Here is an 18,742-nt window from a genome sequence, read left to right as displayed (position 1 = left end):
AGCCCATTGACATCTATGTGCTAAAAATTAATATAAGAAGTGATATATGAGAGAGAATATTGAGGTAGGATTTAGAGCTTATTGTTTGTAATTAAGATATCCTAAATGATGAGGTTATAACTGCGGATTAAAAAAGAATACCTAGTATCTTCCCATTATTCTTATCTCTATCACATAGAATATTCTAAGAATAGGAGTATATATGTTCCTTTCAACTAAAACACTTTTTTTTAATAATAAAAAGAGCACTAAAACATTTGGCTCTAATTAATACTCACAATAGAGCATTCCACTATCAAAAATATGAGATACAAATTGAGAGATCTCATCTCTCCAATATGAACCCTTCTTGCTTGACTCTCTCTTAAGCAAATCCGCTTCTAAAGTATCCTAATCATCTTCTCCAACCAAACTTGGAGACCCTGGACTAGCAAGAAGAAGACCTGAAGTCCCAGATCCCTCCTTTTTCTACACCAAGAAGAGAAAACAAGAAGGAAACTCTCTCTTATCTATCAATCTGCTGGGTAAACCCAAGCTCTTTAATTCATTCTTTCACTTAACTCAAACCAACATAAATCAACCAAAATGAGTACTTGGTTTGAATAGTGAATTTGATGTTACAAACCCAACAAATACGAAGAACATCATAAATGACTCCCGGCACTAATTTTTAGGGTTTGCTCGATTCTTTTAGTCATTCTTTTAGAGAAAAAAGAAAAAATAGGGCTATTTTTTTTCATGTAAATAGTTATACTACGGTGGTTGAATGTTAATAAATTATCCTAACCTACGAGCTTTTTTAAAAAAAAAAAAAAAAAAAACAAAAGGAAATTACTATAACGACTCATTTTTATTAAGAAGAATTAATCCTACTCTCTTAGTCTAAAATCTAGGGGCTCTTGAGGTTCAAATTTGTAATCCAGTAGATGCAATTATAATAGGTTCAAATCAAGTTGCCAATTGACTAGCAATAATTTATAGATCATGGGCACATATGAAAACATAGGTGGTACACATCCTATCAATTTAATATTAACTAAGAATACTCACAAGATTACGCATCTAACTACTCCTTTGTCATCTTACATAAATTACTTTTTAATAACTTTAAAGAGGCGCAACTTCCGATGCAAATTTTGTCCTCTCTAGCACAAATCAATGCTTCACAAATGCTCGTGCCTTAAAAAAAAAAAAAGGTTTAGAATTAAAATTAAAATTCCCCCCCTTGGGTTTGGCCTTTGACTTTCCTATGCTTTCCAACCAAATCCCCATTCACCACTGACATGGTGGTATATAATTGGTGGAGATATAATTAATTGGGGAAACTTCCATTGGAGATTGAATAATGACCTTGTTAGTATTATGACAAATTATATATTCCCTGGCCCACATAAGGTACAAAATTTTGTTCAAAGAGACAGGGCTATTATATTGCAATACCTAATCAGTATTCCCCTTGAAACTACCCAAATTAATCACTTCATAATGCTAAGTTTCTAAGTGACATGGGTTATTATTTTTTTTTTATGATGATTTTATAGCTCTAGTCTAATGAATCCGTGGCGTGAGTGTTCGAACCCTAATTCAATGAGGCTAGCGGTCGGACCGATAAACCTAAACAATATATTAAAAAGAAAAAGAAAAGGTTTTGCATATGACCATTAATGCATCTCCCCTTTTTGCATATCCGAAGCAACCTAATTTAGGGGGAAAATTCATATCCCACTTGATCCGATTCCCTTGTTGACTACGAGCCTTGTTTTGGTTGGACCCAACTTGATGCAGACACCTAACCCAACTCACACCCTGCAATGCTAATCTATCTATCTATTTTACACACCACTGCATTTGAAAACTCACCATGAAATGAAAGCTACTGCTCTACAAATCAACTGGTGTTCTTTCTTGCTATTATTGATACATCAAGGATTGAGATTGACTTTGTTGGGTTGCGGGTGTGGCTTAGTTCATAAATTTTCATTCTACTTTCGACAAAATAGTGGTCCGAGTTATCGAAACAGTAGCTCTGATATCACTTGTTATGCTTAGAACTAGTTTTGTTAAATTATAAAAGATTAAAAGGAAAAAAAATAAAATTACACAGTATTGTATTAATAAAGGTTTATAGGTTTTACTTTTTCTTTTCTCAAATAGATAGCTCATAAGTGGATCATAAGCTAGATTATTATATTGAATAATTAATCTAATTCTCCTAGGAAATAGGTTATTACATAAAACCAACCTAGTGAAAAATCTTTAAAGTATTAATCCCAACATACTATAATTTTGATCAGGTATAGCTTAAAATAATTTATAAATTTATAGGCTAAAAAAGACTAACATTCTCTAATATATAAATTAAAATTGAGTAAATATGAATGTTAAGAATCTAATCCTATGAGCTACAGTGGTGGCATATCATTGGACTGGCATATTACCACGGAGCAAAAGTTGAGTTAAATACATAGGACCGCAGTCAGCAGTCAAAAGTACTGCTGCTATTTAAAAGCCTTGACTTTGACCCCAAACTAAAACTTCTTTCCGAAGAAGTTGAAAACTTTCTTCAGAAACTTATCCACCGAGCACCGATAATAAGAGTCTAATAGTAACAGTCGATCGCCAAACTATTCCAACCCGAATAAAAGGTAATAAGCTCTTGGATAAGACAAACACTATTCATAAAAAAGAAAGAGAAGATTGGCACGAACTTTAAAGAGCCGTGTCAAGCAAGTAACCCAGTTGAGTTGAGGAGAGGCGTGTGTTTAAAAATTATTATCTCCCTCGGCTATCGAACCCACGGAGGGAAAAATAAATAAAATTAGAAAATTTACGGGGTTCTAGAAACAACGCACCGACGTACCGGATAGCCGTCGGATTTAATGGAATGGACGGTGGTGATTGGTTCCGTAGTATTATTATTGTAACACCGGCGACTCACCTTGTGTCTTTCTTTCAATTGAGAGGAGGAGGATGACGTGCAGATCGTGTCAGCACGTGATCCGCGTGTCAGGCATCGGGAACCGCACGTGCTTCCTTCGCCTTCGCCTGCGCCTTACCCTTGGCGCACCGACTGAGGGCCCTACGAGGCCGATTCGCACGTGCGATTAACTCCACCCTATGCTTCCCCAGCTACGCGACAAGCGCTAACGATGCCTCTAAACTAACCCCCCTCCTCGTCGACAACGGAGGGGGGTAAAAGTGGAATTTGGTGAGCTAAAGCTTTTACTCGTTTTATCTCTCTCGTCTCTTCCATACTTCCATTCCACCCACCCACTGCTCTGGGAAAAAAAAATTCTCTTTTTCTCTCCTTCTCCTCTGTTTTCTCTCTCTTTAGACCTCCAAAAACCCTAACCCTAAGCTGGAGCAGAAGAGAGACCGATGAGGTCAGCGATATGATGATGGAGAAGCGAGAGCAAGACATGGAGTTTGCCGACCAGATCCCATCCCTCTTCGACGCAGCCTCGGATCTCGCGGGCGGCGGCGGTGGCGGCGACAAGAGCTCTCTCGGCTTCCTCGAGCTTCTCGGGATGCAAGATCTCTCCCAGTTCCTCTTCGAGCTTCCGCCTCCGATCTCGGCGCCGGCGCCTACACCGCCGCCGGAATCGTCCGATGTCACCAACTTCCCGACGACGCCGAACTCGTCGTCGATCTCGTCGTCCTCCACCGACGCCGATAAGCTGAAGAACTCGGCGGACGACGAAGAGAAGTCAACGAAAACGTAAGCGTTAGTAGAAGCTTCTAAGTACCCGATTTATTTTGATAATTTAATCTTTTATTTTATGTTATCTGTAGGACGACGATGATGACGAAGAAGGAGAAGAAGGAGAAGAAGGGGCAAAAGCGTCAAAGGGAGCCGCGGTTCGCCTTCAAGACGAGGAGCGAGGTGGATCACTTGGAGGATGGCTATAGGTGGCGCAAGTACGGACAAAAAGCGGTCAAGAACAGCCCCTTCCCCAGGTCCTTATTTACGACCCATGCCACTCTTCCACCACTCCCCCTCCCTCTCCCTCTCCCTCCGCGTAGTTTAATCTAACGAATGAGGGTACGATCGTCATTTCGCAGGAGCTACTACCGGTGCACTAGCCCGGCGTGCGGCGTCAAGAAGCGTGTCGAGCGGTCGCCCGACGATCCGACGGTCGTCGTCACGACCTACGAGGGCCAGCACACCCATCCCAGCCCCACCGTCCCACGTGGCGTCCACCTCCCCTCTCCCTCCTCGCCACGTGGGCTCGGGTTCGTCCTCCCCTCGTCGTTCCACCTCCGGGGCCTCCACTCGCCCCTCCTTGCCGGCAGCTACCTACCCCTTCCGCCGCTGGATCTCACCCACCCGTCCTTCGCCCCCACCGTAGGCGGCGATCGGAGATACTGCAATCCGACCGCCGACGTGCTTCCAATCAGGGATCACGGATTACTCCAGGACGTGATCCCATCCGATATAAGAAGTAACAGAGAGTAGTGCTGCTACTAAGTACTAACTGGTTATTTTCTTACCTTCTTAATTATAATTATATGTTCTTTTTTAGTAATATTACTGACGTGGTTGATGGAGAGCCGTCTATTTCATGTACACAATGATGTGCTTCCACTGCTATTACTACCTCTCTGTATCATAACTCCCATTACTTCTCCCTTTAATTATTAATTGTTTTCTTTTGGACATAAAGTTTGTTCATTTACCTATTATACTTACATAATTATAACTAATTTGGGAGCTAGTGGGGCTTGTTCCTTACTTCTCCCTTCACTTTTCTTATTATTGATATGTACTAAAGCTCTAGGTTCATTGAATGGTGGTAGAGATAAGGGTGTGACGCATTGCACGCATTGCACTGCATTGATCTAGCTAGGAGAGAATTTCTCATGTTCCTTTACATGACTAGCTAGATGTAACTATAACTACTAGTACACAATTGAATTAAAGGGCTTTTCTTGCTTGCTTTTTTGTATACCTAATGTAGTTTTTGCTTCTACTTTTGGGTCTTACTTCTGTAGAGGAATTAGGGAAGAGGAGTTGTAGTTGTCCTCCTCCTCCTCCTCCTCCTCCTCTCTAATAGTGCATGCACTATGGGAAGTGAGTAAATGAGTCTGCCATTTATAGCTAGACAAGGAACTTTTACAGCAGGAGATGATTGTGGAAAGAGAGGAGGAAACATTAGTAACACTTGGTGCAACTTTTTTGTCCCAGGAGGAATAGATGTTTCTCCTCCTTGTCGAATGGAACATGTTTTTGTGACAATTATTGTTCCACGTATAGTAGTACAAGAATATGATTGAAGTTACTATGCAATTATATCAGCACACACACACACACACACACACACACACACACACACACACACACACACACACACAGAGAGAGAGAGAGAGAGATATATATATATATAACCACCTTTCATCAAAAACACATATCTAACTACCACCCAACAAAGACAGCTTTGAATGCTTAATTAGACAAATATACAATTCAATATATATGGTTGAAATTGTGTGATGGTCCATAAAAATGGCTGGAACTAGCACTAATTACTTTGTAACACTAAAATAGTCTGTTTATTTCTTTTCTCCCTTTTGTTGTCCCAGGAATCTTTATTAGTATGTATTTGTAATGACTGCCCTAATTCTTATTAAAAGACTACTATTCTTCTTTCTGCTTTTCTGTGTGTAAACTAGATCCTGGATTGATCTTGATCTCCATATGCATGTTTCGTGCATGCATTTCCTATGGGAGTCCGTATTCTTCTCACTAATTTTGTTGTTATTGTATGTTGTTGATATAAATATTTGTACTTACTGAATGACATAAGAATGGATATATATTATAAATGGTTAGTTGATCAGAAGAACCTTACATAAATTGCACCACGTAATGCATTCATCTAATTCTGTTAACTTGTTATGTGACACGTCAAACTATGCACTTCCCGCTTATCAGTAGATTAATTTCTTTAACATTTTGACCATTAATTTTATAATTTAATCAATGGATGGAGCCTTTATATAACAGCTCCATGTGCATCTTTGATTACTAGAAAAGATATGAAATCTACAACTATGAGGCTATATCTTGCTGCATGCCTTATATAAACTTTTGGGTTTGGAGTTTAGTACATGGAAGTATATATACACCACGTTCCAAATTTCAAGTCAATTCATTTGTCCTTGGTGCGAGCTCATTTTGTAGTTAAGTAGGTGGATGTTTGAATGATGCCCTCATGAAAATAACATTATCTTGAGGTCTTATTCTGAAATATATATACATATAAAATGGATTAACATAAGTGAGTAAATTAATATGTACATATTATATATGAAGCTAGTAGTTAAGAGAACCATGGGCTTATGCAATACGTACACACGGACATGATTCCAAGTGGACTTCCCGTGTGCACGGCGTTTAGTGAACAAAATGGTGAAAGTTGTATGGTTTGGATTTTTAGGGGCATTCCTTTGAAGCTTAAATGCTTTGTAATTGGACTTGGTATAATGTAATTGATCACATATATATGACAGAAGAGCTCTCTTCTTCATTTATTTATTTATTTATTTATTTTTCTGGTCATTCTAGAGAGCTTGTAATTTTCTAAATAATATTAATCATAAAAGAAGCACAAGTGAAAGAGCTACATTCTAATTTCCCTTCTCCATTTCAAACTAAAGTCCTCAATTTGAGAGGTTAATCATCTAATTTCATGCTTCGATTATAATGTGTTATATGCTGTTTAACACTAATCAGAAGAAGCATTCTTATGGTGCCTAACCTAAAATATCAATAATACATTGATTAGATTCAATTCCAATTTATTTTGAGTCAGTTTGATAAGCAAATTCAAGTATATTTCAAATCAAGTTTTATTCGTTAATGAGTTGGTGCTTAAATGGTTAAAAGGACCTCAGTGTAGGAGTGTTTTCGAGTTAGAATCTTAACAACATTGGCTTAGTTAAGATATAATTAGGTTTTCATTTGTCTAAACAACAAATGAAGCTTAATGGAAGCTTGACTCGAATCTAACTTGAATCAAACTTGAATTGGTTCTTAGATAATCTACACTTAATGAAATTAAATTTACACATGTAAACAAATTAAAAATTGTTTATTACATATAGTATATATATTAATGAATATAAATTTGCTCTTTATTTCTTTCTTTACAATAATGGTAATATGATTCATAGAAAGCCTACAATTAATTTCGTGACACTGACATATTACTTTTAAATTAAAAATATCTAGGTTTAGAAGATCTCAGTGAAATTATCTCTAAAAATGATAAATATTATCAAAAGTTTCTTACATGGTATAACTTATTTAATGTCAAATATTGTGTTCATTTATGGAGATAAATGGGGTTAAAAGGAAACAAAATTTTATTTACATTCTTTCAAACAAATTTAATAAGAGGAGAAGAAAGAGATAAAGTGGACAGATAAAAGTTGTCATTATTCTTGTAGTTTGGATAAGGATCATCTTTGTTTGTTTGTTTGGTCGGATAAAAAGTTTTAGCCTTGTGATGTGTCCACCACTCCTGCCCCTTGTGAATACTCTAATAAGCAAAATAGCTACACCTGTAAAGATTGACCATTTCAACGGTCTAGATTAAAAGATAAGTGGCCACTCCATTACTATTATCCGGACCTCTCTCCTCCTCTTTCTCCAGGTCTCACTTATTCCAACTTTTATCCGCGCTTTTATCCCTAATTTGTTGCTTCTTCCTTGGGAAACCCTAATCCTGACCTTCTCCTCCTTCCTTTACCCAATTCCTCTCTTCTCTAGCGTTAAATTTGGGAGCTTTGCGGGAGGGGGTGATTGAATATTGTTGGTGCGGATTTCGGTTGAGATTTCTATTTGGGTCGAAAGCAAGTATATGGTTTTTTTTTCTTCCCTTTTTTCGCTTTTGGATCATGCATGGATCGTGTGTGGTGGAAAAAGGTTGAGTCTTTCTGATGGCAGGTTTGAGTTTTAGCTTAATTTGGATGCGGAGTGGTGGTAAATTTAGAGTCTTGGATTTTTTTTGTAGAAGTCCTTTTTGTTGGAAGGATCTAATTCTTTTGTTGGATTACTCTCTGATGATCTGAGAGATGCGGACTATGGTTGTAATGGAGACCAAGAGTTCGAGAGATCGAGATGTTGTGATCGATCTAGAGAGCGGCACCAATGAGATAATTGATAAGGAGTTTAGAGTAGGAGGGGCGAATACTATGTTGAATTGGGGACGGAATGGTGAAGAAACGGTGGATTGCTTGGATAGTAGTTCCAATCCTGGAGAGGGTCTTCTCACGGACGGGGAAGCTTTGGAAAGGAGGTTTGGAGGAGAGGAAAAGGTGGGTCTTTTGGAGAAGGTGAGAGCTGAGAAGCCAAGAAAGAAGCGCCCGAAAAGGCCTCCGAAACCGCCCCGGCCTCCGAAGCCTTCGCCGATGGATGCGAACGACGAGAAGGTTGCCCGCGAGATATCTGAGATTGCAATGATGAAGCGGGAACGAATGGAAAGGATGAAAGCGTTGAAAAATATGAAGAATTCCAAGACGACATCATCGAGCAGCAACTTGTGCGCTTTGGTTGTTACCATCCTCTTCTGCCTCATAGTTATCTGGCAAGGCATGCTACAAACTTGATCTTGGTTATTTTTGTTATATTTTGACCATTTTTGATATCTATGCTAGCTTCAGACTAAGAAAATTAATGTAAAGTTGTCAATGGTTCCTTAATCTACACGATTACTGTCAGACAGCTTGTTTGTCTTCCTACTGATAATCCTACCATTATCCATGGATATCGAACTTCTTAAATGATCCTTTGCTTCTTTAAGAGTTAATGTTGAGTTCTTTGTCAGGAAATTGTAACATACCTTATAGATGTTCCTTCACATTGTAAATGATTAGATTTGTTAGATGTTGCGGGGAAGTAACATCTAGATCAATGTTGAGTTCTTTGTCAGGAAATTGTAACATACCTTATAGATGTTCCTTCACATTGTAAATGATTAGATTTATTAGATGTTGCGGGGAAGTAACATCTATATTTTTCTTATATATTTCCGACTAGACACCAAACGCAAGATACAATCAGATTGAACATGTATAAGATGTTTCACCACTTAGTTGCATTTATGGAGTTCATCATTTGTCATTATGTCTTGTAATAGTGACGTCTTAGTTAGCATGATGTACTACCTGAGTTTACTTCTCTGTGGTTAGCTTATACAATAATTTTTATTACCGACCTATTTCCATGACCTTAGGCTTGCAGTTCCTTGAGTGGATCCTATGAAACTTGACTTGTCATCTAAAAAGCAGATGCAGGGCATGAGTGAGAGATAATGTGTATCTAACTGATTGATCTAATAACGTGGATAGTTATCAATTGTACTCCTGTTACCTCAGTTGATCTTAAGTATTTACCTTTTTTGGTAGGTCTATCTGTTATTTTGGAAATGATACATAATGTATTGACTGAAATAGATGCCATCAAAGCTGCCATGATCTCCAATTAACTTTATGTTGCCTAGATTTTGGATACCTCTGGAGTATTCACATTGTGGTTTGAAAACTTGGATGTTAATCTGCTTGCAAAATATTTGACAGACTATACGGATCTAACTCTTATCTGAATCATTCATCATAGACTTTATTACTTTGAGTTCTACGATGAATGTGACCCTGGTTCCATATTGACTGCTGAGACGACATTGAAGTAATCCATTAACAGATTCCTGTAGGATGTTGCATTTATACATTTCATAATCTATCTAGAGTGTAACTTGTCATCTCATGTTTTATAAGAGCATGGTATAAAATGTTGAACTGGAGGACAGTGGAAACAAGGACCCAAATGATATTATATTTTTCTGTTGATAGAAAGCACCTAACATCTTTCAGTCAAGTGCTTATATTAGCTGCCTGCAATCATGTACTGATCAGGCCTGCAGATGAAGTGAAGCATGTAAGTCATTGGGTGATTACACTTCCCAAGAAATCATGATGCAATTTTCCTATCTTAACACTTGTGGCTTTTCCATGGCAGGATTTCTACAAAGAGACAGCTCGAGCGCAAGCTTTCATGGTTCCCCTGAATCAGCAGTAGGAACAAATGGTGGATTGATCTCTGTACAGTTTTACAAGAATGATTCTACAATGAGCCCTCACAGTTCTAGTTCTGCCTCAACCAAGTATGCTGCTTTTTCCTTTTTATTTGTATTCCAGACTCAAACTCAATTATTAGGAAATCCTTGATCACTCTCGCTCGATACACGCCATTTTCCACCTTGAAAGATGAAGTAGTTGCTAGTCATACCAAGAAACTAGCGGCTTTAGGGATAATATTCATAATTCTTTTGGTCAATAAAGTGCTTACAATCATTTTATACTGTTTTTTTTAACTTTCTGCTTACTGATTTTCTTATTGAAAGTAGTGTTGTTAGTTGTTGCATAACCTTTATGTGTAGAACTTATTAACATATCATTTCTTATGCTTCTGTAGTACTGTGGGATCCGTATCTGGGTCGGATGAAGGCGAAGAAGAAGCAAGTAGAGTTGCCATACAAACATGATTGCCTGCTCAACCGGAGTAAACTAGTTCCAGTTTCGGCATACATCCGTCCTATTGGAATGTAACCTCAATGCCTTTATCGTACATCTGAGATGTTCCTACCATATTTGTCCATAATCTGGTTATGTATATATCGCTGTGTCTTTCGCCTTTAACTGGACATTCTTTGTATAAATGAGCGAACAAGTTTTTCTTTCTTTCTTCCCCAGGAAATTGTGGGTCATTTAGGCCTCAATTTCTTGCCATTTTGTGAACTTGAAGCACTGTTGTTTATCTTAACTAATTTGTCAGTGACATCTCTCTCTCTCTCTCTATATTTCTGTGTGTAAAGTTTGGAGATTGTTGCTTCATATAATCAGGTTGTGTTTACTGTTATACCTCTCCAGGTGGCAGTTAAAAATCCTTCCATAATTTGACTTCTTAGTATGGAAAAAGATAAACATGTGACAGCTTTGGAATTTAAGCATGATAAGCAAATGATTATAACATGAAGTCGATATAACACCAACCATATACAGCTACAGTTAAGACCTGGGGGCCAAAACGAATTAATCTTTCACCACATAAACCTCGGCACCATCACCATCACCATCACCATCAAATGGAAATAAAAGATAACAAAAGATTTAGAGCTTCCAAAAAACACAGAAAAAGCTCACAAGGTGCAGCCGCAGCAGACATAGAAGCAGCACAGCATGGCAACCAAAGCTATGGACTCGAGAGCCGTCACAAATGTCCATAGAACACAGTCCACAGACAAGTCGAGGTCGAGCCGTCGCAACGCCGAGTTCCGCCAGCCAGGAGCAAGGCAAGAGAAGTCGAGCTCTGGCCATTGAGATATAGATGATGGCATGGATTCCGGCCACCGGAATATTGACATCAAGCTCATAGCACCCCACTCTCTCTGTCTCCCTCTATGTATATGAGTGTATGTAAACTAAAAGGCTTAGTTGTGAGTTGGGGTTCTATTATATTGCGATCTTCATAGGTGGGAAAGATGAAGACCGGTGGAATTTTCTAGTTGGGTAGAGCTGTGATGCACGTTGGAGGAGTTAGATGCAATTAAATGCAACAATAATAGAATGGTCGGTTGGAAAATAGAAAGAAATTTAAACGAAAGAGGTGCAAAAACAATGTAACAAAAATGCGTCTGCCGGGAGTCGAACCCGGGTCTATTGCTTGGAAGGCAATTATCCTAACCGTTGGACTACAAACGCTCTTCTTGATTATTTAATATTTTTTATTTCCTGGAATTTAAAATCAGGACCATAAGTTGTTGTGTATTTACAATATACTGTTACTGTATCTGATACTACTTGCAAGAATTTTTGGAGAATGATCTCCATAAAATTCTCTTTCAAATCCAGTAAAATGTCAAGAGTTACTGTTGTCAATGTCTATATTGCTTTTTTTAATGAATGGATTATTTGATATAAAAACTAGCTTAATTAACTAAAATCTTTTAGGCAGTGAGGGAACTTGTAATTTCCTGAACCTTATTTATTTCCTTTCGTTCATTAAAACCAAGCAGCAATAAAAATTTCCTCATAAAATAGTGGCTCAAAATATGTTAAATAACTAGTTGACCCAATAATTAAACAGACTAATAATGTATATCATATTTATGGCTTTTAATATCACACATTGATAAATAATAGATTATAAAATATGCGGCTCATCGTTCCGCAATATTAAGAGTTAAAGAAATACAACAAAACTAGCTCCGAGGGAAAAAGAGAGATATTGCATACCGAGCCCTGCACAATTAGTAAGTTGCTAAGTAATGAAAATTAAATTAGGTAAATCACTGTGGAAAGCTAGCTTTACAGAGAAACTAGCTTTACAAGGAAATGCAGCAGTATCATCATTTTGTTATATGTTACATAGGCACTGTTTTCTGCATGCGAGACCATCCATGTGGATAGGGGATGGAAATTAATAGAACTGTATTTGACCAGACAAGCAAGCTACTGGTGTGTAGTTATAAATTTAAAAGGAGCCAGTAATTGTTACAGGAAATTATTGACTCCCATGATGTCTTAATAGGTATCAAAATTCCATAATGTATAACATAGGACTGCGTTGTCTGAAGCTAGCGTTTATTTTCAGCCTTTTAAATGCAGTAGCAGATTAACAATGACTAAAGAAAGAAAAAAGAGAGAACATTAGACCGCCAAAGATATGTTTAGTATTTGAAATTTTACTTGACTATCAGCTTTACTATCATCCACAGGTAAAGGATAAACAGAATATGATGTAACACAACTTTAAATGATTCTCTTAATTAAGGGCCAAACAGCACCTTTGTGGACTCACCAAATAAATTTGTTCTCTGAAAAGAAAACAGCTCAAATTGGGCACCATAATCAGGCAACTTACATTGCTCTCTGTGTCAACCGATTCTCCAGCGAAAAATGTCAAAAGAATCAAAGTAAAAGCATCTAATCTTTGCCATAATATACGACTAAAATATGTGATTTATTTGGCATGGAGAATCTATGAGTTTAGGAGGCAACCTGGAGTTTTTGTAGGTGCTGCATGGGGCCGTCCTCTAATAATTAAGATCGATCTTCACCTCTGCCTGGCTCATTCATTCTCCAGGAGAAAATAAAGATCGATCTTCCGTACATTACAAGCTTACATAACAAGTAGAGATTGAACTACAAACTCACTGAAGAATCATCACAAAATGTTTATTGCAACTAAGCAAGATCACAATAGCAATAGTTCTGATTGACAATATAAACTACTTTTTATTTTGCCAATTAGATAAACACATCATAGCATTAAAAAAATGTTCTTTGATCCACTCTTTCATACGTACTCACTTTGGCTGCTGGCATCAATCAATCTTGACCCATGTCTCAATTGCGATCTAATACACCAAATAGAAGGAAATTGTTAGCTAGCAAAGAAGAAATATGACTAAGAAAATGTACGTTTAAATGTACCTGCGGTCATTTTGATATCCCAGTATTTGCCCGTGTCTTTCTGAGTGTGCTCCAATAACCTTTCACTGCAGCTTGTGATAAGGAGTTGGATGCTCTGGGGCAAACGAATAATGCGTGGGATTTTATAGATCTCCAAGGATCGCAACGAGAAGAGTTCCCCCAACCATTCTGGAAGTGTAGCTAGTGATTTGCACTCTTTTAATACCAAGGTTTCCAAGGAAGTGAGGTGTCGGATTCTCTCAGGCAAACTGGTCTGACCTTTAAGATCCATGATGTGCAAGTGTTTGAGGAGAGACATTTCACGATCATCCAGGAACGCAAGGAGTTCTTGCCTTTCTAGCTTTAATCTCGTAACTGATGGTGGAAAACATGGGTATACTCGCAGGTTGGGACAATCATCGATATTCAAATATTCAAGGCAAGGAAACAAGGATGCTCTTCTTTCCCCGTCCTCTGCCCTTGCAGTAGTCACCCATTCTTCAAGCTTCGGCATTCTTATAAGCGTTAGTTCTTTTAGTGAGGGGAAAGATGTACCTGTGGTGTTTCTGGCCCCACAGAACTCATCATCTATTTTACTTACAAGTGGCAGAAACCAAATCAATAGCCTCTTAAGATTAGGCAGCTGCCCTAGTACAGGCAGGTGTCTACATATAGAGATATCAAAAAGTTTGATCTTGACCAAATTTGGGAGAAATGACTCTATCTGGTCCATCATCCAACTAGGGAAGATTGAGCCATCGTAGCTGCATATGGACAATTCCTGCAAATCCTGGTGAGGTTGGAGTTCTTCTAGCATGGCCTCCACAACTAGTTGGTTCTGAGAACTACATTCGTAGGTTATCGATCTGATTCTCTGCTTCTCTTTTAATTCTATTCTCTTAGCATCAGCGAGGCTCCACACTACATTTTCTGTAGATTGACCATGTACCAATTTAAGCAGTAGAACATCCGTATTAGGCCCAATTTCTAGTGGCTCATCTCTTTGGATCTCTAGATGTGTAATATAATTAGAAAGAGACAGGGGTAACTCATCGAGCATTGCACACCCTTGGATGTCTAGTGTTCTCAGTGCCACGAGATTGCCTAGAGATTCAGGTATGCTTTTAAGGACCAAGCAGCCACGTAATTTTAATGAACGCAGTCTTGTTAGGCTCCCCATGGAGTCAGGAAGTTTCAAAAGTCGACGAGAGAAGGAAAGATCAAGGTAGATCAAGTTATGAAGTTTTCCTATCCTTTCATCTACATATCTAAAAGAGCTCGAAAATTTGAGATACCTCAGTTGTTCTAATGTGTATGCTGAAATCGGTAGGTTACTAGTGGATTCACTCAAATCTAAGACTCTAAGACATTTAGTGTATGAGAAGAACTCCTTAGGAAAATGCCAACAGTTTTGGAAGTGTAATGCTCTTACCTTCCGTGGTAAATCTTTTTCGAACTCCTCCGATAGGTTTTCGTATTCGATTATTGATGCATAGTGGCAGTCCACCACATTAGGTTTTGCACCACCCTGATCTCTAGCATCTAAGACTGCAACTTCATCCCCAGCAACCCATCTTGCAAGGTCGTACACCAAGTCATGCATCTTGTAAGTTACCCTTGTAATATTTAGGTAAGGATACTTCTTTCGGCCTTCTTCAAGAAATGACATTGATTGCAGGTAGTTGACATAACCGTCACCAATTTCTAGTGCCTCAGTCTCATCTTCTGTCTGAATAAATCTTTGAGCAATCCACTGTTGTATCAACATGTCCTTGTCTAGGATAAAGGCTTTGGGGTAGGAAGAGCAATAAACGAAGCATAGTTTCAATGGAGAAGGCATGTGTTGATAGCTTAACTTTAGGGAAGATATGATTTCATTCTCCGATTGCCTTCCACCTTCCTCTTCCTTCAGTTTCCAAAGTTCACTATCTCTTACTTTCTTCCATGCGGCTTCCCCATTTTTAAAACGGAGCATGCCTCCGAGAGCATTAGCTGTCAAAGGTACACCTTGGCATTTCTTCACTATTTCCTTTCCAATTGATACTAGATTATTATCTTTTGCATCAGCTGATCCAAATGCCCTTTGCTCGAACAACTTCAAGCAAACATCATTTGACAAAGGCTTCAACATGTGTGGCATTTCGGCGCCCATTATTGAAGGAACTCGTTCACTGCGGGTAGTCACTATAATTCTGCTCTCTACTTTACCACCTTGTAACGTCTCTTTGAAGTCCTTCCACTTTTGCTGATCTTCGTTCCACACGTCGTCCAAGACAATCAAGTATCTCTCCCCGTCAAGAATCTCTTTGGTTCTTTTCATTTTGGCCTCCAAATTGCGAAGGATATTACTATTTTCAGTTCCCAATGATGATAGAATATTGTCTACCAAATTTTCCACTTTGAAGTCCACAGCATGAACCCATATCCTCAGCTCAAAGAACTCCTTTATTATGTCATCGTTAAAGATTAGTTTGGCAAGCGTCGTCTTTCCTAAGCCTCCAATTCCAACAATGGGAATAATAGAGATACCGGCTGTTGCGTCACTTGTAGACAACAACCTCTTTATTACCTCCGCCGCCTCTTTCTCCCTCCCTAAAACCTCATCTTTGCTCACTCCAGAGAAGGTCGTGCGGGTCTCAATGACTTCTTGCTGATTAGTGACGGCCTCCTCTCTCATACTGTAATTGCTTCTTTCTGCTGCAATCCTGTCTAGTCTCTTCCGCATGCCCTTAAATCTGTGAGCCATAATTGGGACAGAAAAAGATGATATGGAGAAGTACTTTAATACCTTCTTATCCTTTGACTGGTTTGGGGTTTGGATCTGGTCGACCATGTCCTCAATGTCGTAAGCTGCAGCTTTGAGCCTCTTCAACCAGAGGGACACAGATTCATCGTTGAAAGATCGCTTCTCGGCATCAGTGAGGACTGCTTGAACTGAGAGCAAGGTGGTCTTCATGTCATCGAGGTCTTTCTTGAAGTTCCACAGCAGCCCAAGCTCCGACCATAGCTTAGAGCTTAACTTTTTAAGTAGCTCCCTCACGACGGCAGATGCAACGAGTTCACCAGCCATCACCAGACCGACCAGATCTCCCAGAACTCCAAGATGAAGAAAGGAAATTGGACGCTGAAGAGATGAATGATTAGTAATACAGCTAAAGAATTTGGTTGACTTTTGAAGTCTATGACTGCAACTTGAACGGCATCATTGCCGAGGAGATTTACTCGAATTTAGTATTTGCTAGAAGACAACAAGACAGTTGGATGCCAATTTATATATATCTTTTTCCCCAGCTTGCAAGCTTAGTCAGAGTCCTCCAAAACCAAACACAACCAAAATTTGATTTAATTATCTCGTGGCCACTTGCTCCATTTGATATTCAGATTCCTTCCCTGCTAGTTGTCTCTCACTATAACGCCAATGGCGAAAACTGCCGTCATAAAAATAAAAAATTATCGGCTAACAGAAGTTGCCTCAACAGCTTACAAGCAGGGTATAATAAAAACTTTGTTTGCTAGTGGCACCAGGGCACTAGTTTATCATTCCGTTTGATCTTATTGTGGGTTTAGGATTTGCTTCCTCTTCCACCCTCAGAGAACAAGACTTTCTTTGCTAGTGGCTCAGGCATGAGATAAAAGCTGGTGCAAAGAAAAATCTAGTCCTGAAGGAGTTTCTTTTACAATTATTGACAGGGTGAGCAAATTCCACGAGTTAATGAGACTTCAAAATCCACGCCTTCATATAGGTTTCAATCGTGAACGGCATCATTGCCAGGGAGATTTACTTGAATTTAGAATTGCTAGAAGACACGAAGACAGTTTTTTTTGGTAGTTTTTCTTTTGTTCTATTTTGGAAGACTTCCTAAAATTTTCTGCCAGCTTTAGCAAGCTTAGCCAAAGTCCACCAAAACTAAGATACAACGAGATCAAACTATTTTGCGGCCACTTGCTCCTTATAATATTCAGATTATATATATTTTTTAGAGAGAAGTTGAAACTTGAACTTAGCACTATTGATTCCTTTTTTTTTTTATAGAATGTTGGTAGACTAATCATATTATTAATTTAAATTAATTGAGTAAACTTAATGCATGAGAAGAAAAGAAAAATAGAATAAAAATCTTAAGAACAAGCTTCACACTTATCTGTATTATTCAAGCACAAAATTAGACAGAAAGTATTTGAAAATAATAGCTAAATTAAAAATTTATTGTAAATAAGTTCACACCCCACATTTGTTTCATGAAATCACACTCAAATTTACTTGTTCATATCTTTCGCCACGGATGGCACAGACGATATAAAGGAGATTTAAGGGGATGCTATTTTTGATGAGTCTGATTTTGGTGAACAGCTTAAATTCCAGAGAGAGAGAGAGAGAACGGTGGGTTGAGTCTTGGCACTTAAAAAAGGCTTTATTATAACTACCTATTGAAAAAATAAAAAATTGATTTTCGTACTACATTTGGGTTGGATAAGTGCAAGTATTATTCAAATAGATGGGAGCCAAACAGCCCCTTGATCAATTCTCTGTTGCATACTAAAGTTTTGCATTGAGAACGGTGGTACAACTTGGAACATACAATAAATAATTACCACTTGGAACCCAAATCTGGTATTTTTTTTAGTAAATTTTCAATCAATAATTACGACAAAGTAAGTTTTTCTTTTTGCCTTTAATAACTAAACTTCATTACAAGAATTACAAGCATAGTACCTCCCCACGAGTTTTTGTTGTTAATTGTCGTTGTTGTTGAGAAATTAGCTCTCCACAAGTTGCCGACATGATGACATCCATTTTCAGACATCACTCACTTTACAGGCTTGTTTGAAAATAACACCAGCAAATCAAGATGAAGATACTGGAAATTAAGCTGGAATATGTATGACATCCACCCACTTCATCAGCATTGAATCACACTGTTGGATTATTGAAATACTACTTATTACCATGATAAAGCCCTTTATAAATCATCCGATGATGATGATATTTAATGTCAAATCCATTTATTGATCTTGCACACAATGCAAGAGAGATGCTTAACCTTTGCAAAGACTTTTAACTTTTTAATAGTGTTGTCCCTGAAGCAATAATCTTATAAGCTGCCACGATCCAAAAACTTTTATTAGTGTTGCTTCATGTATTAATTGCAACAAACGGTATATAGCCCATACAGTGATACAGGGGCTGAGGGGGGGTACACATTGAATATTGTAAAGGTTATTAGTTAAAAATAATACTTTATGAGTCTACTATAGATTAAAAAAAAAA

The 18,742-nt window shown here is 38.1% G+C and overlaps 4 protein-coding genes and 1 non-coding gene across 5 annotated transcripts; 2 read left to right on the top strand and 3 right to left on the bottom strand.

Annotated features, from left to right (window-relative positions):
• The first annotated feature begins 3,184 nt into the window (after positions 1–3,184).
• LOC140790778 (probable WRKY transcription factor 48) lies at positions 3,185–4,663 on the top strand. The gene is made up of 3 exons (XM_073141029.1): positions 3,185–3,718; positions 3,793–3,957; positions 4,063–4,663. Exons 1-3 carry the CDS (start codon positions 3,393–3,395, stop codon positions 4,454–4,456), a joined length of 885 nt encoding a protein of 294 aa, XP_072997130.1. The 5' UTR covers positions 3,185–3,392; the 3' UTR covers positions 4,457–4,663.
• Positions 4,664–7,574: 2,911 nt separating this feature from the next.
• On the top strand, positions 7,575–10,837 carry LOC140791343 (uncharacterized). Its single transcript, XM_073141875.1, has 3 exons — positions 7,575–8,593; positions 10,019–10,163; positions 10,475–10,837. The coding sequence occupies exons 1-3, from the start codon at positions 8,077–8,079 to the stop codon at positions 10,542–10,544; spliced, it is 732 nt and encodes a 243-aa protein (XP_072997976.1). The 5' UTR covers positions 7,575–8,076; the 3' UTR covers positions 10,545–10,837.
• A 150-nt stretch (positions 10,838–10,987) lies between these two features.
• LOC140791152 (uncharacterized) lies at positions 10,988–11,536 on the bottom strand. The gene has a single exon (XM_073141562.1). The coding sequence runs from the start codon at positions 11,430–11,432 to the stop codon at positions 11,199–11,201; it is 234 nt and encodes a 77-aa protein (XP_072997663.1). The 5' UTR covers positions 11,433–11,536; the 3' UTR covers positions 10,988–11,198.
• Positions 11,537–11,688: 152 nt separating this feature from the next.
• TRNAG-UCC (transfer RNA glycine (anticodon UCC)) lies at positions 11,689–11,760 on the bottom strand. The gene has a single exon. It is a non-coding gene; the product is annotated as a tRNA-Gly (tRNA).
• A 1,438-nt stretch (positions 11,761–13,198) lies between these two features.
• LOC140790977 (disease resistance protein RGA2-like) lies at positions 13,199–16,645 on the bottom strand. The gene is made up of 2 exons (XM_073141307.1): positions 13,495–16,645; positions 13,199–13,418 (listed from the first exon to the last, which is right to left on the bottom strand). Exons 1-2 carry the CDS (start codon positions 16,541–16,543, stop codon positions 13,408–13,410), a joined length of 3,060 nt encoding a protein of 1,019 aa, XP_072997408.1. The 5' UTR covers positions 16,544–16,645; the 3' UTR covers positions 13,199–13,407.
• Between the last annotated feature and the right edge of the window lie 2,097 nt (positions 16,646–18,742).

Source organism: Typha latifolia, chromosome 6, assembly GCF_019914945.1.
Source record: "Typha latifolia isolate L0001 chromosome 6, TyphaL0001v2, whole genome shotgun sequence".
In the NCBI taxonomy this organism is placed as follows: Eukaryota; Viridiplantae; Streptophyta; class Magnoliopsida; order Poales; family Typhaceae; genus Typha; species Typha latifolia.
This window is presented reverse-complemented; position numbering and strand designations above follow the sequence as displayed.